Source organism: Arvicanthis niloticus, chromosome 24 (assembly GCF_011762505.2).
Source record: "Arvicanthis niloticus isolate mArvNil1 chromosome 24, mArvNil1.pat.X, whole genome shotgun sequence".
NCBI lineage: Eukaryota > Metazoa > Chordata > Mammalia > Rodentia > Muridae > Arvicanthis > Arvicanthis niloticus.
In genome coordinates this window covers 7,174,426-7,202,062 of record NC_133432.1, presented here as the reverse complement: position 1 = coordinate 7,202,062, position 27,637 = coordinate 7,174,426, and the positions used below count along the sequence as shown (strand labels likewise).

Sequence of the window (27,637 nt, the reverse complement as noted above, 5' to 3'; positions counted from 1 at the left end):
AATCTGCCTAAGTACCTCCTTTTCAAGATGTCTGTGACTACTGAGAACATGCAGGTGTCAAGTCCCCACTAGCATCCTCTCACCTAAAATGCCCTAAATCTCATGTGTGGCAAAGACAACAGGTGCTAAGTTTTGAGTCTTTGCTAATCAACTAACCTGCAAACCTTCACAAGCCTCAGCTTTCTCAGGCGGGAAATGGGTGTGATTATTTTACTTATAGAAAAAGTATGAATAAACTTGAACGATGAGCAGTAGGAGACAGAACAAAGTTCCTGAGTGAGCTATGGCTGCTGAGTTCTCCCTTGTACTTGTGCCTGTGGTAGTCTACCTAGTAGCCCCAACTGACCTTAGCTACAGTGTTCCAGTGGCAAAATCTGACTTTATATTTTCTTACCTATCTGGAATGGCTTCCGAAGAAACTCACATGTGTGAAGATGCTGCCGAAAACTACATCTGTCTTTCCTTACTTACCAGTGATGTTACCAGACTAGCTCTTGGCAGTTTGTTTTATAGAACACAGGCTCTTGGTGGCTGTTCCATGTAACCCAGGAGTTTCCATGTACCCTAGCAGCCTCCATGTACCCCAGAAGCCTCCATATCCCCTAGGAATCCAATCCCTGTCAGAAGAACCAAAAGCCAGGCTTCATCTTTATATGCAAGGAAGAGGCCTTAAGAGCTCATCTCTTTTCCAACAAATTAATTATGAAGGACAAAAATGGAGAAGCATAAGAGAGTAATGATGGCTTTTTCAAGGTGGGGTTGTTTAAAAAACAAAATGAAACAAAACAAGGCATTATGATTTTGCAAACACACATACACACACACAAATGCATGCATGCATACATGCACAATATATACAGTGTCTTCTTCAAAAGATAATCATTTATCCCAATGCTTTGTCCAGGGACAAAACTTGGATAACATTCTAGATTCCTGCTGTGGAACCTTGAGATAGTCACATTACCTCTCTGTGTCTCTGTTTCCTCAAATTCGGAAAAACATGACAACTAGTGAGACCTAGTTCATAAGCTTGTCATTGGATCACCTTGATTAGTTGTGAGTAAACATTTTAGAATGCAGTTGGTGAGAGGCAAATGCTATGCAATGCTTGTTGGTGGTGCCGGCAATATCATGGGTACAACAGCATGGGAGGCAGAGGCATTATCAGAGGTCTTAGTAACAAAAGTATGCTGGGAGCTTAGGTAAGCCAATGGGTAAACTGGTACAAGAGTCATAATCCTTCTTCCTACAGGATTACCTTTCCATCAAAAATACTGGTTAGATCCAATATGGCTGCACTCACCCTATTAGAGGTTGTTTGGCTCCTGGAAATATTAGATACACTCCAAAATCTTATTCTGTGTTCCCTCTGTCCATCTTTTGTCTTCTCCATTACAAAGGCAGATATTGAGAGAAGATTCCAGGTGCATCCCAGGTGTCCCAAGAGTTCTAGCCTCCAAAATCTCCATTAGATAGAACAGCAGGGCCATTTGCACAAAATCACCTACCAACCATTTCTTCAAGTTTACCCATGTCTACTGAGCATCTATAAAGGGTTAGGCTTGGTTTTTGCTTTGGACATCGGGCATCTGATGAACGGGGAAGAAAGTCTGTGCCTGCTAAGAGAGAACAGAGTTGAGGTGACAAGAGGAAAGTCATCAAGCGTGACAAAGGATGGACTCCAAGATGAGGCAGAAGGTGTTAGGATTTGGGGCAGATAGAGAATGAAAACTCAGAAAACTATGAGCAGGATTTAGCCAATGAGAAGGGAAACGGAAGTTCTACAAGCACTGAGAGCCTCCTTTGCCCCGCCCCCAATGTTCCGTGCGCAGAGCTCTTCGGAAATTCTTTGCATCTATGCCTGTGTGAATGAAGGCCTTGACTCTGACCTGGATCCCAGTTGGTTAAAGGTGACCAGAGGCGCTCTTGCTTGGTCACTGAGTGTCTCAAGGACACAGTAGTCGGTTTAATTAGAGCAGGATCATGGCTGTGGGCACCATCCCTTTCCTGCGCTTGTTAAAACCGTCAAGTGATTGCACATGGATTGGTAAATTGGTTATTTTGCTGCCTCGTCCCATTCCCCTGCCAGCCAATTATCCATCCTCCCCTCACACTTTCTCTGCACTCCCCTGACACTACAATACAATAGCTAATCCCTTTCGGTGTCAAGCCTGCCTTCTAATGGGGTGTACCTAACACTCAGTTGGTGACTCTTCAGAGTATAACTCTCAGCAGTGGTGGGTGCGTGCACGCTATGCTGTAGAGGCATTACACTTCTTGTCTTGATGTCTGAGAGGGATTTGTGATAAAAGGATATTTGAGCTGGGCACTGAAGGATGGCTGGGATGTATCGATTTGAAATGACTCATGTAGAGAAGGAAATGGAATATCACTATGTGGCAGGCACCAACACATAATTTGCATAGTTATCCCCCCACCCCCGTTTCTTAAAGGTGTGCATTATTATCATCCCCATTTTGCAGATGGAGAAAGTGAGGCTCTGGGAGCACCATGATCTAGGAAAGTCACACAATTGGGAGGGAAGAAAAACAGCAAGAGCAAATACTGTACATTAGAAGCTTACTGTGATGTCAGCAGAGGGTAGACAGGACAGCGGGGAATGCTGGCAGCCTCAGGTACTTAGCAATGGCCTTTCTATTTCTGTTGTATGGACATTCTCCATTAAGCCACTCATAACTGCAGCGGGGATCTAGGAAAAGGACTGAATCAGAACCAAGGAGAAGCCAAGCCACCTCTTCCTGATTCCTTTGTGCTGTAATCAGGGCCAAAGGCAGTCCTATCTCATGTATGGACCACAGGGTACACAGATGCCAACAGAAGAAAGGAAAATTCAAAGTCTGTCAAAGACAGTTTCACGTGCTTTGTAAACTGAGGAAGGCCAAAAGAATGTCTGTGATCAAAATGTGGGCTTTGGAGCAGAGCAGATCTGAGTTCTGGAGTCCCTGACCTCATCTTCCTGTGACATCTTGGATGACACCACTAACTAATGTTCTCTAAGGTCCTACCATGTAACCAGATGCTAGCGTAGATGACTGACCCGTGACGCTGCCTCGTGTGTTTTTATTATAGCCCTTCAACAGACACAGTATGTACTCTAGAGAATAATGATGCCGTGGCCCATGGTGACAAAGTGCAGCTCCTCATTGTAGAAACTCAGATTGGAAGCCAGAGAACCTGAGCAGGAGAGCCGTGTGCTTATCCATGTAAATGTCATCATCTGTACCTTGAGATAATTACATGTACAATTAACCTATGTACATGGTCGATATGATGATGGAGTGAGACAAGGTATCTATTCACTTATTAAAATGTGCATTAAAGTCAGGAGAGGCAGCTCAATCACTTACCCTAAACCTAGGTTTGGATCCCCAACACCCATATAAAAGCCAACCACAATGGTATGTACCTGGGACCCCAGAACATGGGGGGCAAGGAAGAGACAATAAGGTCTCTGGGGCTTCTTCCCAGATAGTCTAGCTAACCTGCTGACCTCCAGGTTAATTGAAAGACCCTATCTCAAAAAAAAAAATTTAATCAATTAATGTTGAGAACCGAACTACCCCATGTTTGGGGGCCAAAATGTCACGGACTGCTTTATCAATGTTGGAACCCGCACTGCCAAAAGCCTTGGGGGCTAAGTTGTTAGAGCCCGCACTGCCCCAAGCTGCTCCAGTCCACAGGTCGGGGTTCAGCAAGAGAGAGAGTGAGGATGGACATGAGGAATGGAGACCAGACAGAGTGTGATTCAATCCCGTTTATTCTTCAGTCTCTCTTCTTCTCTCCAAGTCCCTAGTTCCTAGTACCAAGTCTCAGGTCCTAATTCCTAGTTCCAGCTGTAATAAGTTTCAAGTCCTTATTCCAGTTCTAGTTCTAAGTTGCTAGTCTCTTTCCGAGTTCCAAGTTCTTAGATACCTTCTCCAAGCGTCAAGTCTCAAGTTCAAGTGTCTCTCTTCTGTCTGCCTCTCACCTTTTATATGTCTCACTTCTAAGTCACACCTTTAAGTCACACCCTTAAGTCACACCCTTAAGTCTCACATACCCAAGGGAAGACCCTGGGTATCTAAAACAAGATGTTATCAGAGTGTGCTCAGCTGTTGTAGGCTATTGTAAACAAGTCCCTTGTCAGGGTGTATGGCTCAAGATGGCTACAAGGATGATAGCCACCTTCTGTCGGCTCCCCACAAATTAACTAATAAGGTGGATGGAGATTGATGATTAAGGAAGACACTTAATGTTGACTTCTGGCCTCCATACGCTTGCCCACACACGTGAGCATGAATGTGTACACAAATATGTAAATAACATCAACAACAGCAACAATAACAACAACTATGCAGTCCTACCACGCGCCAGGCATCTGCTCTACAGAAACTCATTTCAAGGCTTGGAATTTGACATCACACCCATCCATGGTAGCTGCTAACGTGATTTATTACCATGGAAGCTTTTGAATGTCTCACTTCCAATAAGCCCAGCAATGACCTCTAGCCTCAGAATCCACCGATGCGCCTGACAGCAACCTTTAAGGAAAGACGGGATGGAAACATGCCTTTTCATTCTATAGAAAGGGAAGCTTTAGCACCCAAAGTCCTTCCCTGCAGTGGAGAGGAGACACAGTCCAGAATAGGGAGGTGACACTTGGGGACTTGGGAATGAGAAATGACATAGCATAGTCTCTGCTGTGTAAGAAAAGAAGAAACAACCATCTTTTTTTTTTTTTTTTAAATCAGCTGAGAGATATTTCACCACCAGAAGAGGTAGAAAAACACATTGCCTTGGTGAATAAAATAAGATGCATCTTTAAACTGAGTGAAATTTACCTGGATGCAAAACTCATTATTGAGCTTACTTTCTTCCTTTCAACCCCAGGCTGGGGTGGGGGTGGGTATATCCAGCCAAGTTTATATGGAGGATGTGGGAAGATGGCAGACAGGAAAACCTTGGGTTAGGCTTCTGAGAAAGGCGGAGCTGGGTGGGATCATTCCTCTCAGGGTCCTCCTGAAAGAGAAAGGACACTGAGGCCAGCTAGTTCTCCCTACCCAATGTCAGACATACTGCAGGGCCTGGAAGTGCCTCAGTCCTAGAAACTCTTGTCTTCTCTTTATACTCAGAAAATCAGTCTCTTCCTACCCAGCCTCCTCTTCTTCTTCTCTGCTTCCCAAATGAATCTCATCCGGTCACCAAGCCCTTTCTTCTGCTGCGTTCCTAATTAGTGTCAAAGAAAGAGGAATGTCACCAAGGAAAACAGACCCCTCTGTCTTAGAGAAACAAAGGGATTGGTTTCTTAAGGAATGAACGGGACTCTCTAGCTGCCTGCTCTGCCTTGTAGCATGTGAGATTCCCCAGCTCCCCATATGGCAGGGAAGCAAGAGGAAATTTATAGCTGCCGCTCTCCATGGGGCCATTTGAAGCCCCATAAATGGACTTGTTCAGTTTAATTGAAATTCTCTTCTTGATTGTATTTTTGTAACCTATTAGACCGAGCTGCCTCTTGATCTCGGAATTCAGCCGAAATTAAATTCTGAAGCGTAAGTGAGAGGTTGCCTTCCCCCTCTCCATTCTTGATTAAATAATGATTTGAAACAAAAACAATAAATAACTGTGCCGGCTCCCCTGGAGGGCTGAGGTATTCCCAGAGAAACTCAGAGGAGCTGGAGCTCCTGGTGAGGGGATTTAATTAATTATTAGAAAACCCCCAAGTGTTAACATCAAGTGTGTTAAGAAACATGGAGATGAAGAGAGCTCATGACTCCTAAGCTGAGAGGAAGAGAAGAATTTGGAGGGTTTGTGTCATCAGGACTGATAGATGGATAAGGGGGAGACATTTGTTAGCCTCTCCCTGCAGTGGCCATGAATTCATGAAAAGCAATTCGTCCTAATAATGATGTTAACAAGTAAGGACTGTGGAGGTGACTCAGTTGGTAAAGCACCTGCTACACAGGCGTGAGGTCCCAGGTTTGATAGCCAGTACCCACATGCAAAGCCCGGTGCTACAGCACCTTCCTGTGACCCCCAGCATTGGGGAGGTATTGGCAAGAGGATTCCTGGGGCTTGCTGGTCAGTCTGTGTAGCTGAACTGATGCTCTCGGTCCAGTGAGAGCCTCCAAACTAGGGTGGAAAGTAGATGAGGAAGACCCCCAATGTTGACCTCTGAGCTCCAACAGCATGGACAGATACACAAACAGTAGTGATACATGAGTAGCTGAGGTTAGCTCATAGGACCCAGAGTCACTGTGGAGTCTGCTTGTGGCTTAGTGCCTCTGGCCTCCTGGCTCCTTTGATTGGCAACAGTCCAACAAGGGTTTAAAGGGTTGAGATGGAAGAGAAGCATGATACATGTCCTAGGTCTAAAAGGGAGAAAGGAGACAGAGCAGGTTCATTGTGGTCATCTTTCGTCTGAGGCCTTTGGACTTTTAGAGCAGAAGGTCTCAAATATCTTAAGGGCCCCACCACTAGTATATTTGAATGGGAGGGACCCTAAGGTCCCAGCGCACTGCTGCAATTGCTCTGAACCTGAGCATTTCCAAGGACTATGGGCCCAGATCTAGTTGTCCAATAAAAACCAGAAGTGGGGTTGCTGTGTGAGCCCTCGCTGCTCAGCATACGTTGGGAGTCCATTCACATTTATTTTTCAAACACGTTAAATGGGCTCAAGAAAGCCTAGCTGTGTCACAGTACAACTTAGCCTGACCCTTCTCTATGATCAACTTGATGCATTGAAGCAAACACTTTCCATACCCGCCTCCTCATGCTCCCTAATTCAGGGCACACAGTTGACTTGCAGCTTCCAGATGGTATCCTCTGGTTGCCAAGGCCCATTTTGCCTGCCTGTGTGGCAGTCTTAACACAGAAGGGAAGTGACATCCCTTAGAGACAGTCTTTCCCATGAGTATTGAATGATTGGTGCATAAGTCCCCAGCTCACTCCCTCTTGGGCTAATGTTAGGTCTTTGATATATATTCTAATTCCCAAAGACCTTCTTCGGGTTGGGCTCCACTGCCCACTGTGTATTAACAACAGACCTTTCACAGGCTCCTGTTAATCTGATTCTTTTTCTCTTCACTACAAGGCTTTCATCTCTCAAAATAAACCATTAGCCCTCAAATTCTTCCCTCAATTCCTGGGGTTCCAGGTTAGATAAGACTTTCTTCCTTGGTAACTGGCTAACTCTTGGGCTCAGGGGTTTTTGTTTGTTTGGTTGGTTTGGTTTATTTTGGTTTGGTTTGGTTTTGCTATTTGCCACAGATCGGCTTTTATGAAGACAGAACAGGAAGAATTAAGGTTGAGGTCAAGGACTAGGTAAGGGCAGCCCAAAGAAGAGAACCCTAGTGTGAGAGTTCTGGGGATCCTGGGCACTACGGGGCCATCATTACTAGATAGTGATGAATCTGTGAGACATGAGATCATTGCTTAGCCAGTTATACATGATCAGAGAGTCACTGTACATGTAAACATCCCTACCAGATGAAGAACTCTTCAAAGACAGATTTTAAGGGGCCTATTAGCTCAACCATGTGTCAACAATGCAAAAATAGAAGCCATCCAATCATGATGATGTTGAGCAAGGAGTGCTTGTATCTTGTGTGCCGTGGGGGTGAGGGGTGGGGTACCTGGTTATGGAGAGATGTTCAGAGATGAGAGGACAAAGGCCAGAAGACGGACGCCCCCTTTGTCACTCATCACAGCATGCAGTCTCCCCGTTCCACCCGCTCCCACCCCAGTACTAGCTCTGCCTTTGGTTGCTCTCACGGTGACTTCAAGCTTTCTTCTCTCAGAATAAACTGAACACTCTGAAAAGATGGAGTCTGGGGCTGGGGCGGGGGGGGGGGGTTCTTAAAGGGCAAAGATGTCCCCAGATTTATTAAATGTCCCCAGGTTTATTAAAGTATTCCTCCTACCTGAAAGTGTAGAGACCACCAAGACCTATAGACATAAAACAGAACAGTGTCCTTGTGAACAAAGAATAGAAATGTCTTCAGATGACCCCTTTCTCCCTGCCACAGTATCCTCTAATAGGACAAATAGATGGGGTATGTGCCAAGGGGGGGAGGGGATTTGGTGATGCAGTGTCATAAGAAGCAAGTGAGAAGTAAGACCCCACTGACCCTCCACTCACCAAGCCCTCCATAGTGAGGTAAGCTGGCCTGCTTTAAGTCCAGAGACCAGGATACGCAGTTTCTGACTTGTCTGGCTCAAAGAGATGACGTAACATTTTTCCTTAGCCAGAAGGACTTAACCAAAATGGAAGCTAGCAACCATTTGCATGTAAGTTTAAAGGCTCGGCTCGTTGACCTTTCAAAGTAGCAGAGCAAGCAAATGACAGCAAAGAAGGCCATGGTGGCTGGTCTCCTGTGGAAAGCTCTGTACAGCTCAAAATCCTCACCAGAGACCTGGAGCACATGCTGGCGGCAATGCACTGGAAGGTCTAGGCAGGAACGTGTAGGCAGAGGAATCGGGAGGAAACACCCAGGAGAAACTCCTCTTTCTGCCATGGTCCAGACTTAATTTTTGGCCCCCAAGGTTCTCTCTAGCTTAACACATGCAGCCTCATGTTGGCTTCAAGACCCCTGGACTTTTAAGGAGCTGTTTTTTTGGGGTTTTTGTTGTTGTTGTTGTTGTTGTTTTGTTTTTATGATAGAAATCGATTCTCTAAAGCTGGTATCTATCTGAGCAGATTTCACCATTGCCTGGTCACACGGGCAGCTCTACGGAAGACTGAGTCCCTGAGACTCCCAAGGGACCATGGAGGAGTTTAGATTATTTAACAGCATTTGCTGAGCGGCTACCCTGAGGCAGGCACTAGAGGGTCCTGCTGTACAACTCTGCACCAGGCACGGGCCCCTGTCCTCAACAAGCACCGGCAAAGAGACCGGCAGTTGAAGAAGTTGTCCTGTTGAGCAATGAGACATTTTAACCTGGAGCTAGTAGTTGGTTGAAAGATTGAATTAATTAATTACAGAGTGCTGTACTGGTTTGGCCTCAGTGGTCAGAGAAGGTGATGGGAGAGAAAGAAAGAGTTGTCTCTGCCAGAGGAAACAGGATATGCAAATGACCTGGGGTGGGGGTGTGGCCTGTATTAGCAAAACCAAGAAAACATATTGGTCATCATGGAGGCTGTGGGAGGCTTATTCAGGGAGGCATGGCGCAGTGACAGGTGAGGATCTCTGGTTGGTTTATGACTTAGATGAGAACGCGATAATTCGTGTGAACGTGTGAACGAAAGGAATGAGACTGTGAGACAAGTAGGAGGGGCTGATATGTTTGTGTACCCTGGCGCTCTTACCCAATGAAAGCATCCCAGTAGAACTTCATTTCTACTTCCTGGTGATGAAAAGCATTAGCCTATTTAACGCTGCAAGGTCAAACACACAAGCCATATCTGCATTACATCTTGGCCAGGGAGAGACACTCTGCAAACATCCCTGTGGGCTCAGGTTGTGGGGCTGAGCATGCGCAGAAGGCAAGGTCCCCTTCAATTCGCGCGCTAGCCTAGAGAGACTTCCTATTCAACATCTTTCTGCACAGGGAGCCATGATATCAGGAAAATAAGACATTTCTAGATTGCAGTTAATATCAGGAGAAAGTATTTGGAAGAGAAAAAAAAAAAAGGTCTAGCCACAAGATGCCCGACAGCACTGAATTCCCAGGTACCTGCCATTGAACTCGGCCAGCCTTGTTCCCTCCAAGATTGACTTACTTTCTGATACGTTGGTAACCCCACCATTCGCTCAAGGTCAAAAATCCCTCGATCCTTTCCCTGAATCAAACCCCAGCCTGAAAGTTCAGATCTGGCTCCCCATCATGGTGGTTTCCCGTTCCTGATAGAGGTGAAAGGGAATGGTTATGGAACCATTGGACATCAGAGGTGGGAAAGAAACGGCATCCAATCTAAACAGAGCTGAATAGGAACAGAGCCTGTGTATTCTATTTAAAAGAGGTCTTGCTCCAGAAAATTCCACCTGGCCACCTTATTTTAAGGTCTCACCTTCAAGGCTAGCTAGCCAGGCAAACACTATGTGTTTAAGGCAGAGGCTGCCCTGTGCCTATAGGGTTTACTAAGGCTAGACCATTACCTTGCCCATGTGCAAAGCCTTCTGAGAGAAACAGTAAAGAAAGCCCTACCTCCTAGCCTCGGGACCTGATATTCCAAACTGTTGGGATTCTCTCTGTGATTGTCAGTTCCAGGTGTGCACATCTCCCCTTAAGGCAGAAGTGGTTTCTTAGGAAAGCTCGGATGGCCCTTCTCTAGCAGGTCTGCAAAACAAGGGAGATAGCTGGGGGAAAGCAGATTTTTATTTTTTAAATAGGAAAGCCTAGTCTACTACATAAGGCCCAGGGCCAGACGATAGGACGTCTATACTAGTCAAGATGTCTAAATGCTCATAAATAAAGTAACAAAGCCTAATAAAGTATGTTCACTCTCTTAGCAAATATGTCTTCAAGGTGATGTGAAAGTCACCTTTGAATCCAGAATCTCAGGGTCTCTCTGCACTAGAATGGGGCAGTGAGGGAGAATCTGCCTCAAGGTCTCAGGCTTCATGTCTCTGTCACTATCTAACAGTGTGACAGGCCCCACACAGGCACTTGGACACCTTAGCAGGATCATGCAGATTCTGCCAAGACTGGTCCACTTGAGTCATGGTTTACTTCTGGGACATGTACCTTGAGGAGACATATACCTCAGAAGAAGGCTCAGGAGCCATTTAAATAGAGAATTTTGGAATCCTAAGAGCCCCAGAGAGGTTTCCAGGGAGTGTCCGCTTGACCCCACAGATTTCTCTCCTCATAGAGATATATTTGATAGCAACGTCCAGGGCAAGGATCCCTCTTACCCACATCAGCTGAACATGGTACAATGGCCAGGAGCTTCTCGGCCACAGCCTGACCTGAACGTTGAAGAAAAACATATTCTCAGCATAGAATTCCCTTCCCAAGAGCTCACTGCTCACAGGCTCCCAAAGCCCTCAGTCTTCCTAGGCTAGTCCGCAAGCAGGACTCCAAGGCCTCCCTTCCAGCGATCCCTGATGTGTCTGTCCTTCTAAATCTCCCAGTCGTGATCATGAGTTCCTCCCCCCGCCCCCCCCCCCCGTGTCCTCTAGAAATAACAGTAGCTTCAGGTACCCATGCAGTGAAGGTTTCCCCCATCCAACCTGGGCAGGAAGGGAGTGACGAGGTATGAGCTATCCACTCACTCAAAGCACTGAGCACCCCAAAACCCAAAGGTCAGGGCAAAGGTTAAAGTTGTGCAGGAAGGTGTGTGTTTTTTCTTGTCATTTACGACTCTGATGATGGACTCACGTTGCCCGCTCTTCCCTTTCTCTTACACCTTTCCTACTAAAGGAGGAGGCCTTGCTTGGTAAGTGGATGTAATCCGCAAAGACATGAGAGACTTTATTAGAAGCCACTCAGGATGCTTAGCTGCCTCCTAGGAGGGAGAAGGACGCGCACAAATGCCTGTAGAGACTTTTTTTTTAAAAAACCAAATCGTTATTATTGTTATTATTTTTTGGTTTGTTTGTTTTCAGTCAGACTATATGACTTTACTTTTATTTTGCCCCTCCCTCTCTCGACTCCTTTAGTTGGAAACTGCTGGGTCATCAGTTTGTGACCATGACTTTTTTTAAAGAAAGAAAGAGAAAGAAAGAAAGAAAGAAAGAAAGAAAGAAAGAAAGAAGAAAGGAAAGAAAGAAAGAAAGGAAAAGACACCAACCTTCATCTTTATTTCTTTGGCCCATGTGACATTCCTTCAGGATGGTATTCAGGCAACTTTTTTGAGAGAGAGAGAGAGAGAGAGAGAGAGAGAGAGAGAGAGAGAGAGAGAAGCTGAGGATTTTGGTTAAAATTTAAACCTCGGCCCTTTGTGTTTTTAATTTTCAAGATATAATTTTTGAGGCCCGTAGACCCTTTTCTTTTTTTTTTCTTCCCCGTTCCCCTTTCCTTTCTTTTGATTATTGTTTGAGGTTAAGGGTGTCTACAGCCCTCGCCTTTCTATTCATTTGTCTCTTTTGTTTGAGTTTATTGAAGACTACATTTTTGTATGATTTCCTTTTACTTTCGTTTACTCTGAATCGCATGCCATTTCCCTGCATGACTTCTAAATCTTCCAGTTCTTCTAGCAGGGGGTTTAGAAAAAGAAACAACAACAAAAAAAAAGATCTAGAGATCTCCTATTTCTGTGGAATTCTTTCAGGAATTTGTGCTTTTGTTTTTTTGGCGTCTCTTCTCTCCCCTCTCTTTGCTTTCGTTACAGTGACTCATGACGGTTAACATTCTAGGTTACTGACACACAGCCCGAGAGCTCAGCAGTGTCCGACGGGTCTTTTTGCTTTCAGATCTCTGGGTCGGGGTCTGCGGCTGACCTCTTTAGCAAATCGGCCAGCCCGCTCGCAGCCTCCCGAGGGCGCTCGCAGGAGTACGACTCCGGCAATGACACGTCCTCGCCGCCCTCCACACAAACCAGCTCGGCCAGGTCTCAGGGCCAGGAGAAGGGGAGCCCCGGTGGGGATCTGAGCAAGAGTCGGGACCTCAACTGCGGCAACACCTCCGATTCAGGGAACTCCTTCACCACCTCCTCCCCCCAGAACAAGGGGGCTGTCTTGGAGAATGTCTCTCCAGCCTGCAGGAACAGTGAGTCAAGGTCAGTGTATTTGGGGGTGGGGGATCCCCATCTTAGCAGCACCATTACACTGTCTCATTATGGTGTCCTTTTCTTCCCAGGTGTCTTTATTTGCAGGAGACAGGACATTCCCTTCATATGTGTGTGTGTGTGTGCGTGCGTGCGTGCGTGCGTGCGTGTGTGTGTGTGTGTGTGTGTGCATGCCATGTATATAGCATAATATATGTCACATATATATATAACACACACACACACACACACACACACACACACACACACACACGACCCAGCGGCTTAAAATTTGCTACTGCGCCTTTATTATTTTGAACTCTCAGCTCTGCTCCCACACTCTGGTGGCTTCATTCTCAGGCAGGCCCCCCCTGAGCTTTTATAAATATGCTAAGGACCCGTCTCTCTGGCCAGCAACAGAATACCTCCACCCCACCCTCTCAAAACTCCTAGCAAAAACACCCGATCTAGTACTATTGGTTCTCCTTGGCCCAGCTTAGGTCATTTGTCCCTCCTCAAGCCAGCCTCTGGCAGAGTAGATGTTGAGCTACAGGCTAGATCCGGATGCCTCTTCAGGAAAAGCTGAAGTGTTCACCATATCAAGGAGGAAGGGGTAGGGAGCAGACAGACACCAGTTTACAAAGAATCTCAAAGAAAGTCTAATGTTAACTTCATTTGAGTCACTGTCCGTTAAAAACGTACCATAATACTGACCAGAATAAATTAAAAGTATACACCCTCGAGCCCCCTGCATATATATGACTATAATAGTTTTATTCATATTTCTATGGAAGCAATCAAGTCTTTAGTGGATAAACTGTGGTATACCCAGACTCTAGAATATGTTTTAATTCTTTTTTAATAATTTATTTATTTTTTATCTTATATGCATCAGTGTTTTGCCTACATGTATCTGTGAGAAGGTATCAGATTCCCTGGAACTGGAATCACAGACAGCTGTGAACTGTCCTGTGGGTGCTAGGAATTGAACTCGGGTCCTCCAGAAGAGCAGCCAGTGCTCTTAACCACCAAACCATCTCTCCAGCCCCTGCCTCAGACTCTAGAATATTATCTGGCTCTAAAAAGAAACCAACAACAAAAACCCAAAAGAAACATTTAAGCACACACACACACACACCCACCCACACACGACTCCAGTTGTGGAAAATATGGAATTTTTCCATATGAAATATTGTTTTCATAGGCTGGGGGCGGGGGAGATGAATGGTAGAACATGACATTTTTAGGGCCATGAAACTCTAACACATGATACAATCATGATGAGTTAACGTCCAGAGATTCACCCAAAGCCATAGGATGTATAACACCAAGGGCCAGTGTAGGTTTTGGATGCTGATGTAAGACACTGCTCCTCAGTTCTAAGACATGGACCACTTTGATGAGGGATGTTTGTGTATGGTGGATGAGGCCCTGAAGGCCAGGCTGAAATTTAAAGTGCTCCAAAATAAAGATTGTTCATGACAACACATCTAGCTGCCACTGTGAAGTTTAGGTGGAGGCCTTTTTGTTGAGTGCTGTGCTTGCTGCCTGCATTTTTTTCCTTCAGAAAACACAGTTTCACATTCATTCACAAGCCAGTGACAAGGCCATCATTTCGTCACCAACGGCTCTGTCTCTCGAGCAATCTCAGCAAATGGCAACTGAGGAAACAGTTCAGCAGTTGTTCACTCACTAAGCAAGCAGTATAAATGTCAGGTGGGCTCGAAGGCCTGTTTGTAACTCTGTCCTCAGGAGGCAGAGCCAAGGGATCCCCCCAGAGCAAGCTGCCTAGTGAGACCAGGCTTATCAGTAAGCTCTGGATTTAACTGAGAGACCCCGCCTCAAAGAGGAAAGAGGGGAGTAGTGGAGAACAATCTCTGGCATCAGCTAGAACCTACGCCCACACACTCACACCCATATCTATGTGTGCGCGCACGTATTGCACACACGCACAGACACATGAAAAGAATCTGAAAAAAAAAAAGTTAATCACAGAGCAACACTAAGCACTGGATGTGCTCTCACAGGAGTAGTTGTTTAAAATTTCCTGGCCACTTAGTCAGCACCGTCCATTCAGTTGCTGACGCCTCAGCTTCTTACCAGACACACTCTAAAGGCTTGGTGAAAATGGCGGGCCCCTGTCCCAAGTTTATAATTCACTAGGATGATACCCTAGTAGAGAAAGTTGGCTGGCACACTTTACCCAGAGAAACACTGAGTCTCTCCTCCTGCTGGGGCTTCAAGTCCACCTTTGTTTTAAGTGATCGAGATTTCCACATGATGGCCGCACGCTGCTGGCGTGTGAAGGCAGCTGGCAGCTTCTTCGGGGACACAGCGCCCTTCGTCTCTAACAGAAGACCTGGCAGGGCTTCAGTATCAGCAAACAGCTTGGAGCTGCCTGTAGCTCGGCCTATGGTTTACCTTCTCTGGGACATCCCTGTCTTCAGCTCGTGCTGATCCCGAGAGCCAGAGCTGTGTCAGCGCAAACAAAGGTCTGCCTCTCCAAGAGCAGACAGTGACAGTCCCATATGGGAGACCACACATATCTACAGGCACACTAACGTTCTGTCATTTGGGAGAGTAGAGAGAAAGGGAAGCGATAATAACAGTAACAATGGTATTAGTATTAATTAATTTAAAAGCCATTAACATCTATTGAGTCAGGTAACATGCTATAGACACTGTTAAAAATGCTTCCCGCGAACAGCTTTCCTCAGCTCCTGTTAGTGTCTCCACAGCCTTACATCTGTATCTATTTCTATATTACCACCTTTTTGTGAAGTAGAAGTGAAATTGAGGCACAGACCTGCCGACCTAAATTCAGTTAATAAGCAACAGTAGCGGCATTCAAATGAAGACCAGACTCCAAGTCCGAGAGATATATAGCCGTTACCTGCTTAATTTGATCTACATAGACGGCCCAATTAAATAATTTAGAAGCAGCCTTTCACTGTTGAATGTAAATGATGGTGAAATCATGGGTATTTATGCCCTGCCAGCTCTGGACAAAGGGTTCAATAAATATGAGCTAAGTGGAAGAGATATGAACTGGAAACCAAGGGCACCCCAGACAGGAAGGGGAAGGGATTGGAGCGGTGACGGGCACGTGGGTGTGCCTCCAGACAGATCCAAGTTTGGAACTCCGAGTGACCTTGAGGGAGTCACTAGCCCTTCTGAGCCGCCTCAGTAATTCCGTCATAAAAGGAGGGCCAGCGATGCAGCTAGTGAGAGGATTAGAAGAAATGATGACTATGAAGGGCCGGAGACCAAGAGGATGACTTCAAGGTGACACTTGACAAGCCATGTGTGTGGAGGGTATCAAGGAGGAGCACATGCCCTTTCTCCAAGGAGCTCAATAACCAGGGCAAAAGACATGTGGAATTACATGACCGGAGGAGTCATAAAGGAATGGGAGGAGGACTAGGCAGAAAGAACCATGACAACACAGAGGAGACCCTCAACCCAGACTGACAGCAGAGACAATGTCCTAAAAGGCTTTTCAGAGAAGACCGGGTGAGGTCAAACCAGCAATTCATGTAGAGGCATGGCTAGGTGTCAAGGACAAAGGAGTTTGTATGCCAACATGTCCTAAGGTCTGGGGACAAAGGACAGCAGAGGACATTGTGCATAGGAGAGAATAGACTGTTCCGGCCAAGAGCCAAGGCAGGAGGTGAACGGAGGTCGTCACGAATCTAGAAAACTCTATCAGTGCGATGTGAAGTTGACTCTTGAACTTGACTCTTGTTCATCCCGAAACAAACATGCCTCAGGGGCTCAGTACATCCCTAGACAAGAGAGACTGCAAGGCAAAGACCCCCTACCCCTTGTCTGATTATGAACAAGCCACCATCTCTCTGTTTTGTGGGAGTCTCTCAGTCACTCTATCTGCAAGATGGGCTACATCAAAGTCGCCTAATCACAGGTCACCTTCTTGATTTAAAAAAAAAAAAAAAAAAAAAAAAAAACCCTATGTTCACACTGGTTTGTTTATTGTAATCGTATCATGCCTTTTGTGTATTGAAATGTGTACCACTTTCTGAAACACAAACACTCCTAAATAGAAAGCACCTCTGATACTATGATTGAGACAGTGTCTTTAACTCTGGTCAGTTACAGTTCCCTGCTCAAGGCCCTAACCCCAGGGCCTGTTCCTTTATCTTGGGGAGATTACAAAGTGTTAGGGAGGTGCTGAAAACCCATGGGTACCCAGTCAGGGCTTTCTCATTCATGCAGAAGGACTAGACAAGGACAAGAAAAGGGAGGGGCGGGAATCTCTCACCACGTGATTTGATGTTATTTAATTAACACTGTGCCCAGGAGGGCTTCCTGGGGTGCTCTGAAGCAGCCCCTGTGGTGTGGTATGTGTCCCTTACCTGAAGATGCTGAATTGTACCAAATATTCATCTACTTGTGAGGTCTTCTCTATCTCTGCTCTTCTAAAATCTGACACCTGGCAGGTTGTCCCTGAAAGGATGGGGGGAGGGGGGCATAGAAAGAAGAACTGAGGACACTGTGGCTTGGGCAGATGTGGGGGAGGAAGCATCAGGTCAAGGTGCCCCCAGAGTAAGGGTGGCTGGGTAACAGCAGATGTTTTTCCTCCTGCAGAGGGTTTCAGTCCCCGTGCCTCCAGTGTGCAGAGGTGAAGAAGTCTAGTTTGGTCCCATCCACAGCCCGGAGCTCTCCCATCAAAGAGTGCTCCCGTAGCTCCTCCTATACCAGCACTCGATCCTCCAGTCCCTCATCCAGGTCCCCAAACCCCAGAGCCTCCCCCAGGTACACCCGGAGCCGGTCCACCTCCTCTGAAAAAAGGTGAGTGTGTGTCTTTGGCGTCTGATCTACTGTAAGTCCTTCTTTGGCAGGGAGTTTGGGTAACTAGCGATGCCTGTCCTCCCCCTCCCTCCCCCACCCCTCACCAGGGAAGAGGAGTCAGATTTGGCTCCAGCCATTACTACTGACAGCCTTGGTTAAGACAGCTAACATCTCTAAGATCCTGCTTCCTTGTGTGGCCAATAAAAATAAATAAATAAATAAAAATAAGAATGCTTGGCTCAGGGGCCCCATGGCTCCTCCCCGGGTAGAAGCTCTTAGAACACAGGAACATTCATTGTTATTGTTTCCCTTGGCACGAGGAGGAGTTAAGCATCAATTAACTTTCCTGCTGTGTGGAAAAGTAACCAACACCATCCTTCAAATGAAATGTTTACTTAGTTGCTGTAACTCTGTGGATTAGCGATTTGTGCTGGGCTCAGCAGGCTGGCTCCGTTCTTAGCCCCCCTCGTGTGTTTTTTGACCAGATGGTGGGTTGGCTGGGGGCTGAGAATTGAAAGTCATCCAGTGATTAGTTGTCTCTAGACTCTGTTGTCTCTCATCAACCAACAGGAGGACACTATCTGCTTGTACACATGGTAGTGACAAGGAGAGAGAGAGAGAGAGAGAGAGAGAGAGAGAGAGAGAGAGAGAGAGAGAGAGAAAACAGTAATATAAAAGGCTTCCTTACTTCTTAGCTTGAAGTAACATTCCATTCTGTCCGTCTTGCTATTCTGTTAGCCATAGTAAGTCACAAGACCCATCCAGAAGATTCTCCCTTAGTGGGAGGAGTTGCCAAGTTACATTTCACCTTATATGGAATAACTATGTCATGGAACATACAGACACAAGATCTCAGGAGCTGGAAAATCCCATTGGATGCAACCTCCGTGCCTCCTTGATCCTAGCTTCCCTCTCCAAATAGAAACTCCCAACAGCAAGCTGGCTGTTCCTCTTCCGCAACTATATAATCAAAACACAGTTGCTTCTTTGGTTATTTCAAAACTGGCACTTGCATTTTTTTTCTGTAACATTTCCCCATGCAAAGAGCAAAGTGGTGGGACACTTTTCTGGGGACCACAACTGTACTCAATAGGAAAGAATCATTCCTTCCTCGATGGTGTTCCCTAAGAGTAAAACCATCAGTCATGAGAGATGGACCATAGGATTAGTATCTGAGATGCATCGTGAAGAGCTACCCTTCTGCCCACAGGAGATACAGTTGTTATACTTAATGGACACCTGTAGCCAACCCCTGGATCAGTACCAACCCCTGTAATGACATTGCCCATCTCCTTTTGTAACTAAGCATCTGTCTTGCACTATGATGGGAATATTTTCAATTCAAGGTATTATACCAAAATTAACACAAGTTCTCCTCTCCTTCTCCTTCAGTTACCCAGAGACCTCAGTTCTTACCACAGTCTCGACACACTCTGCGGTCCAATCGTTTTCTTTCTTATTGAATGGGGATGCTTATCCTCTCTTCTTAGGGCAAGCATACCCCTGCAGCTTTCTGACATGTGGGAGTTACTAGCATCATTACGAACCATTCATAAGTAGGGATTACTGTCACACAAACAATACAATGATGGTAGATCTAATCACAAGAAGGCTACTTGGTAACAGGCAAGTAGTCAATACAGCATGGATACTCTGCACAAAGAAACAATCTATTGCCTAGACATGGTGAAACAGGACCACCATGTTAACCATGCTCCTTAGAATGATCTGAAATGTGAAATTTGTGAATTGTTTCTAGAATTTTCTACTTTTTCTTTTTTTTTTTTCAAACCATTCATTGAAGCCACAGAAAAGGCAAGGCCATTAGTAAGAGAGGAGGGACTATTGTAATCTACTGAAGGGAAAAGCACTTTGCAGCCAGAAAGTCTTGGATTCATGTGTCCACAAGCTCTGTGGTGTTATATCACCGTTCTGTGCCTTTGTTTCTCCATCCATAATATGAAATTAATAATAATTCTTAAGTGAGACACATGCCTTTTCAGTTCAATGCCTGGCACACACATAATAAAATGTATAACAGTGTACTGGTTTACTCTTAGATTTACAACCAACTTTGTAGGGTTGGTAGTATTACCCCATTTTGCAGACGAGAAAACAGAAGCCTAGAGTAGTAGGAATCAGCTACCCAAGATCACGCAGGACAACAAGCATTCACTACATAACGGGATGTTGTCTGTATTATTTTCAATTACTCAAAAAGGAGGAGATTTCATTCTCTGGTTAAGGAACAGATTCCTTCATGAGACTTGCGCAAAGAAAAAGAGCGCCACCTGGGGACCGGGTGCGCAGAGCCTTAGATGATGGCACAGCCCTAAAACACAGGTCTGCAGGCTGCAGACTGTAAGCTGCTTAGGGGTTCTTCTGTCTTTCCCAGGTCCTACTCTCGCTCTCCCAGCTATTCGTCCAAGTCTGGCAAGAGGAGCCCACCCAGCAGAAGCTCCAGGTCTCGTCGAAGTCCCAGCTACTCCCGCTACAGCCCCAGCAGGTATCACCCCGATGGCCACCTTCTGAGCCACATCCCTTGGACCTTGCCTTTCTGTACCGGGTATCTCAAGCCCTGTCCCAGCCCTAACCCTGCAAAGGTAGGGACAGGAATTCTTGCAATTCCTTTTGTCCAATCGAGAGTGACAACAAGGCCTCAATGCTCCCTTTATTCTACTGTCTTTTCACATCCGGGTGCTCGGTTTCCTTGCTTGACTTACTGCGTCCTCTTGCCCCTGTATTCACCGCCCGATTCTTGCCCACCCCAGGGCCTTCTGATATGTTCCTCCTCACTCACCAATATTTGTGCCTCTACCAAGGGACACAAGCACTCGCACGCGCGCGCGCATGCACAGAGACTGCCACTGTGGCTCATGCCCAGCTCACCTCATGGTGCTCACTCACGGAAGCATATTCTTTCCAGAGTGGGTCATCTTCCCTTCCCTGTCTTCTCTGGGGCCCATAGCAAAGCCCAGCCTCAGTGGATACAGCTAAGAGTCTCGAACTCAAACAGCACACACCTCCAGAAAAGCCAGCCCAGCCCTAGTTACCTAGTAACCTCCCCTCTCTGCCTTGCGCCCGCTGCTGTACCCCTTCAGGGAACGAGACCCAAAGTATGGTGAGAAGGAACCACAGCCCCGAGAACGTGCGCGCAGGAGGAGACGGTCCTATTCGCCCATGAGGAAGCGCCGGAGAGACTCCCCAAGCCACCTGGAGGCCCGGAGGATAACCAGGTGAGACCCAAGAGCAGGCGTTGCCCGCTTTCAGCCTTCTCCCCTCTGTCAATATGGACGATAGCGCCGATCTTTTAGATCTCCTTTTGCCTCCCTGAAACTGGATTTAAGGAGGGGGGGGGGGTTCTCCAGAATGGCCCTTCCAACCCCCAAAATGATGATATTTGTTCAAAGCGTTCCCTAGTGTGGAATCTTATCGAACTTCCAATCTGCTATGTCTGCAGTGGGGCAGGGACTCAGATATCATGTGCACCGAGCTTGTCCTGGAGACTGGAGAGAAGATGATGGGCTAATAGCCTAGGAGGGTGTTTGTTCCCGTAGGGCAGGGCATTGGCCTGGTAGTAAAGCGGACCTTGGTGGAGATAGTCCGATACCCAAGAATATTCAGAGCCGGGTTAAAATTAAGCTGTGTGTGATCATCCCTTTATCCAAGTTCAGAGAATGCAAATACTATTCCTGAGATTTCCAAGGGCTTAAATGGAGCTGTGTCCACGAAAGCTTTTGAGTTAAGACCGGGTTCCTGGGGGCACCCAGAGCCTTTTCCTCTCCTTAGGCTGTTTCTCACTCACAAAACAAGGCATCGCCCGCCCCCCCCCCCCAAGAGTGTCACGTGAAGGAGATGAAAGGGAGTGAGAAGAGGTGACCTCGCTTTGTAAATTAAAACGCGGGACGCACCGTATTCTATCATTATTGACTGAGTGGTCAGAAGAGGCGGAAGTGTGACCTGTGGCAGCTAAGGTCTCAGGAGAAGCGCTGTTGGCAGAGAGAGGGTAAAGACTGAGAGAAATTGAATTCCTCGGGCCTTGAAAGCTGAGAGAATGGAGAATGCCCCCTCCCCCAATAGGTTATCTTTCTAGACATCTCCACTCACCCCCAGAGACCAGCAGGGATCCTGGAAACACATTGTATCCTTCCTGGAGAGGACCAGGAGGCAGAATACGAACAAGGGGACCCAGAGTGATGGATGGAGTTGTCAGCTCAAATAACCCACAATGCTCTCTTCCCAGCATCTGGATATTCATGAGCATCTTGGTCGCTGGTCACCCATGCTGCCGGCTAACTGATCATGGATGTACCTCATTTTTTAAAAAAACAGTGTGTTCTTTTTCACAGCACCACAACACACACACACACACACACACACACACACACACACACACACACCCCATGCACTTCTTTTTAAAACGAAAGAGTATACTCCAGTAAGTGGAAAACCAGCCTCTCCAGCCTAGAAACAGAACCTACTAGGAATAGAAGGTTCTAGTAAAAGTAAAAACAGCAAAACAAAACTTCAATTAAAGTGACAATGTAGGCACTGTTGTTAGCTGTGAAGGTGAGCCCCAAGCCTGAGTTGCTGATTTTTTTTTTTTTAAAGTGACATCATTTTTTTCAGAATGGAGCAGGATTAAGCTAGGTTTTTTGTTGTTTGTTTGGTTGGTTGGTTGGTTGGTTTGGTTTTGATTTTTGTTTGTTTGTTTTTGTTTGTTTGTCTCAACTACCAGAGGGGGCTTTAAAAAAGAGAGATGGGGTATGCTATTTTGTTAGGGGTTGGGGTTTTTCTGGTTTGCTTTCTCTCGCTAAAAGACTGGGGGGGTAGAAAGATACTGTTTTCTCTGGAACAGCACTTGGGCTCCCTGAGAGCTGAGTGAACCCTCATGCTTCCAATCTCTGGTCTCTACAGCGCCCGCAAACGCCCCATCCCCTACTACCGACCCAGCCCCTCCTCCTGCAGCAGCCTCAGTAGCGCCTCCTCCTGGTACAGCAGCAGCAGCAGCAGCCGCTCCCCCAGCCGCAGTTACTCCCGGAGCCGGAGTCCCAGTCGCAGCCGCAGCAGCCGGAGCCAGACCCGGAGCAGGACGCGGACCAGCCGCAGCTCCAGCTCCCGCAGCCTCAGCCTGGGCTCCCGGAGCCGCAGTCGGAACCGGAGCCTGAGCTACAGCTCAGCGGAAAGCTATGCCAGCACGAGGCGCTAAGTGAAGGCCCTCTGTCGAGCCAGCTGCCCACCGGGAGGACCCCTCCGTACTCCGCAGTCTCCTTTACTACCTGCCTTTCAGATCATATCCCCCGGGTGACATTTACGGAATGCTCCTGACTCCTGTCCTCCATGGTTTCCTGGGAAGGTGGCATGGGATACAGGGACTTCCATTCCTTTGCCAAGCTGTTAGGAGTCTCTCTACCAGCACCTGGGGCTCACCAGGGCGGACAGAGAGGACCACCTGTGGAAAGCTATGATTCATGACTCAAAAGTGTGGGCCTGGCCAAGACGTGGAGATGGCTCTGTTCTGCTCACCCACTGCTCACAGGAAATCTCCTAGAGGCCAGGGTTAATCCGTCCCTCCTGTCCCTTCTTCCTCCTCCCGCCCTCATTCTGTCTCCTGGCTGCACAGTTTGGAACCAGTGTTGGGAAAAGAGGAGTGCGAGGGTGGTTGAAATTCTAGATAAGAGCTCGGAGTTTTTACCTCCAGCTCCTAGGTCCTTCTATGAGAGGTCAGACACAAGCAAGGGAGATTGCAGGGAAGATTGGAAATGGGTTCTCTAGTTATAAGTATAGCCGCGAAGAGTCAGGTTATCTGCCTTCCTAGTATGTCAGCATGGTCAAGGGAAGGGAGCCCGGCAGGTTCCAGCTCTGTGGAGGCCGTTACACAGGGCCCCGTGACACCCCAGGGATAATAAGGAGACACTGGAACAGTCAGCATACCTTGGGCTACAGCCCTACATCCCAAATTTGCCTCATCCCCGGGAGCTGGCACAGATTTGATTCCACGGGACCATCTGCTGAGCCTTCTCAGTGCCGTGGCTAGTGGCCAGCAGCCAGCCCCCAGCGCCAGCCAGTCTGCCCTTGCCCTCCAGTTGGCGCCTGCCAGCCCCCCCCCTCCACATTGCCCAGTCTGCCACACCCTGGATTCTACCCAGGGCAGCCTGCCACCTGCTGTCCTACATGAAGACCACTCTCCTTGCCTCTCAGGAATTTTGCCAAGACAGGACACTGCATTGTAAATCAGTGTTGTGGGGAAACGACTCAGATACAGAGAACCTGTGACAGAGGGACTTAAATGATCCCTGTCTCGAGCTCTTGCTAGCTTCTGAGTTTGCTGTCAGCTAAGGGAAATCCAATCAAACTTAGGAAGTACCACACTTAAGAAAGCTATAGAAGTACCCTTGTGCCCAGGGCTGGCCAGCAAGGGTAAGCTGCCCTCTGATACATAAATGCCACCAGCTGCTCTGTCTGCAGAAGATACTGGGAACAGACAGGCAAGAGAGATGGTCCTTAAAATAAACCCATGGGCATCCCCCTCACCAGCTGCCTGGCTTTCCTGAGCCTTGTGGGTGTCAAGTTTGTGATGACAACAGTCGAGCAGAGCCAGGGCACATGGAGAAAGAGCTTCTCTCCCAGCTTTGAATAGTTGCTAGGACAGTTACTTAGCCCTCTTGCCTCAAGGAAAACATCTGGAGGTGGGGGAGGAGTTCCCATTATTAAAGCAGTGATCTTCCCCATGCCAAGCTTTCCCAGCCTATCCTGATGCCTGGGGGTCCAGTGAGCACCAGGCAAGTTCTTCATCCGTCAGGAGAAGAGGCCGAGGATCAGTGGTCACATCATGGCTTCTGGCCCAGACAGAAACTCCACCCACTGAAACTCATGGATGCCTATGCTGACACCACGGGAGGCCGGATGGCAGGTGCCTGACACAGGAGTAGATGCCCCCGGGAGGGCATGTGCAGCAACTGTAAATAACCCTCGTCCCCACCCAGGATGCCAACCAAGCCAACCAAGCCTCATTTTTTTTCCATGGAGACAAAGGCTTCCAGGAGCTAATAAACCCTCCTCAGCAGGACAGCTTATGAAGGCAGGAGAGCCTGTCCGGAAGACACAGACTAACTTCATTCAAACCACTCTAGGGGACCATTTTGCCTGGGGCTCCTAGCAAACATTTTTTTTTATTTATTAGATTTATTTATTTTTTATTTATTTATTATTTATGTGATGAGCTTTCTCTCCTCACCATTGGCAGTATTTAATTATTTATTTATGTATTTATTCAGAGAGATTGTGTACCTTGATATGTGGTCATTTGTGTATTTGGTGGGATCTTTTAAATTATTTGTGTATCTTTTATTATTATTTTTTTAAATCTCGTTGCTATGGCTGCAGTGGGAGAGATTAGAGGCATCTTGGTCTTTTTCATGAATGCTCTAAACCCTGAATATCCTGGGACTGACCCCAAAGTGTACTAGTCCTAAGGCTTATTATTCAGTTTAATGTCAGCGAGGTTCAGACCTGTTTCTCAACCACATGTACACCAGCTTCACTGCTATCACAGAGATAACAGAAAGATGAAGTCAGCCACAGAGCTTATGATCCTCAATCCAGGGCTGGAGCCGGACATTAGCACGTAAAGCTACACAAATTTAAAAGGGCTGTGAAGGACTCCTTGAATGACTGTCTAGCGTCAGAAGTGCCATGTCTTAGCCAGAAGGCCAGTCTCCCGTGTCAGGCATGATAGAGCCTTTCCCTTGTTGTTGGGGAACCAGGTGGTTAAGAACATTCTGATACTAGCATGGCTCTTGGAGAGGAAGTATCATTCTGATGGTGCTTGATTGATGCTCGCACATCGGGAGAGAAAGGTAGGAATGGCTCACCCGGGGAAGACATTGTGCTCATCTTGGTATCAGTGGAAGGAATCCAATCCTTCCTATGAGCAAAACTGGTAGGTTTTTATGTAAGTTACCCCTATCTGCTTCTAATTCACTCATAGCTTTTAAGATCAGAAAGCTTTCCTGCTTTATCCGAGGTTGACAAACACTGTTCTGTGAAGAGGGTACGTACGGGCCATCCTGGGGCAAACCCATAACCCAAATCAAGCCTCCTTTTGCTGTGATCAGCAGCTGTTCCATTAGGGATAGCACAAAGCTACTTCGGAAACTAGAAAATACAAGGCAGATGGAGGGAGAGCCAAAAGCCACCACCCCCCCCCCCAAAGGTCATTTCTAAGCTCATGCTTAGACCTAAAGACCTTTCTCCGTCCTGCCTTCTTAACCAACTGGCAGTGACTTTCTGCCTGCCGGCTACAGAGAGCTCTTGTCCTTTCAGAAGTCATTCTTCATGGCCTTGCTGGTGCCAGATTGCCTGGTCCAGTTGTGGATTCACCAGCACATCCCTGGCTCTTCTCATCAGTGTGGCTGTCATGCTTTAATCCAGGCTAGGATACACTACTCTTCTGCTTCTCCCTCCCCTGCCTCCTCCTCTTTCATCTCTCTCCCCCTCTTCTTCTTCTCCCCCTCCATCTTTCTCCCCCTCCCCTCCTCAATATCTCTCCTCTCCCTCTTCCTCCTTCTCTCCTCCTCCTCCTCCCCTCTCTCCTCCTCCATCTCTCATCCCTCATTCCCTTTCTCCTCTATACTGCTTCTCTTTCCAAGCAAACATAGAACTCTTTCTGGGACACTGATAACCTTGGTCAAGTAGAACCATTATACTCAGGTGTTATCTACTCACTGTACCCTCCTCATTACTTTCTGCTTCCAGGGAACAACACCACCCGAAAGCGGGTTGCAGCTGTGTTCGTACAGCGGCGCTATTCCGGGTGACGATAGGCTATGGGGTGAGGGCTTAGTTCAACCACCAACATCCAAAATGGGTAGAACATATAAGCCTGAGGTTAAGCAACACATTGCCAAAGCCCCCTTGACCTCCTGCTGTGGGCGTGCTCTACAGGAGTGAACCCGGGCTAATTGTTACTTTGTTATGAGCCAGTGTTTCCACCTAGTGAGGTGGAGTAGTTGGCCAATAATTCCAAACATTGGCCTGAGGCCGAGAGAGTCAATAAACACAATAAGTGTCCGGAGACTCAGGGAGGAGAAGAATCTTGAAATGCTACAGGGAGGTTCCCATTCTTGAGAAGAAATTAAAAATAGCATCTGAATTCCCATGAGAACACAAACTAATCCGAGTTGCCAGCAAAGACCATTCATGTCCACCCCTGCCGGACCACATTCCAGGTTCTCCTCGAGACCTCCTTGGAGGGTGACTCAGCTTTTCTGGAGCAGAACAAAATGGAAACCGTTGGAAAGGAATTTGGGTCTTAGTCTCAGAGAGCCCCCATCCCTACGTTTCTCCTACCCAGTCTCTTTCCCAGAAGAGTTTGCTTTAAAGAAGGTACAGATTTAGGATGCTACCAAAGGTTGAAGAGAGCGCTGGGTTTTGTCTCTCTTGAGGCTGACTTCCAACTTTTTTTTTTCAGTTTTTTTTTGTTTTGTTTTTTTTTGTTTTTGTTTTTGGTTTTTGTTGTTTTGGTTTTTTTTTTCTGTTTGTTTGTTTATTTTTTTTTTTCTGCTGCGTTTTTCTTTTCCGGTGGTGCTAACGGTGGAACCCAAGATCTCATGCACATTAAGCAAGGATTCTAGCAAACGAGCCACACCCTCAGTCCTGTGTTAGACTCCCTCGCCCTCTTCTGCAGATATTCTGAATAGTCTCTCTGGTATCTGTGTCCCACCTTGGTTTTCCCTCTGCTGAGTAGAAAATTTTATTTGGTGATATATGTATGTATGACCCTTTCCACTGACCAGCCCACCAGAGACACTCTGGCCAAACACAACATTGTTGGATAAACACTTAAAGAACGCTCTGCCTTCTCTGTTCTGTACTGATGAGCCAATGACAGTGACACCATGGTCACCATCCCTCTGTCTTTAACATTTACTTCTGTTTGTGTATTTGGGGTTCTTTCGGTTTTTGATTTTAGCTTTTTGTTTTGTGTCATTATTCTCATCTCTGTTTTGATATTGTGGTTTTGTTTGTTTTTGTTTTGTTTTGGGGGGGGTTGTCATTTTGCACTGTAAATACCATGATGCGAGCCTGACCTCGGAACATGGCTTACTTAATAATTTATTATTTCCTATTTATTGAGTGGTATTGGGAAGTGAGGGGGACCAGTCCTCCTGCTGGGTTGCT

General features: G+C 46.8%; 1 protein-coding gene across 1 annotated transcript in view; it reads left to right on the top strand.

Annotated features, from left to right (window-relative positions):
* Nucleotides 1–27,309, top strand: part of Srrm4 (serine/arginine repetitive matrix 4) — a 153,254-nt gene extending 125,945 nt beyond the window's left edge. The window contains exons 9-13 of the mRNA XM_076922570.1: nt 12,354–12,658; nt 17,252–17,455; nt 19,851–19,961; nt 20,557–20,691; nt 22,373–27,309. Of these exons, the coding sequence (XP_076778685.1) occupies nt 12,354–12,658; nt 17,252–17,455; nt 19,851–19,961; nt 20,557–20,691; nt 22,373–22,664 (1,047 nt within the window). The 3' untranslated portion in view covers nt 22,665–27,309. The remainder of the gene's footprint in view (nt 1–12,353; nt 12,659–17,251; nt 17,456–19,850; nt 19,962–20,556; nt 20,692–22,372) is intronic.
* Nucleotides 27,310–27,637: the final 328 nt, after the last annotated feature.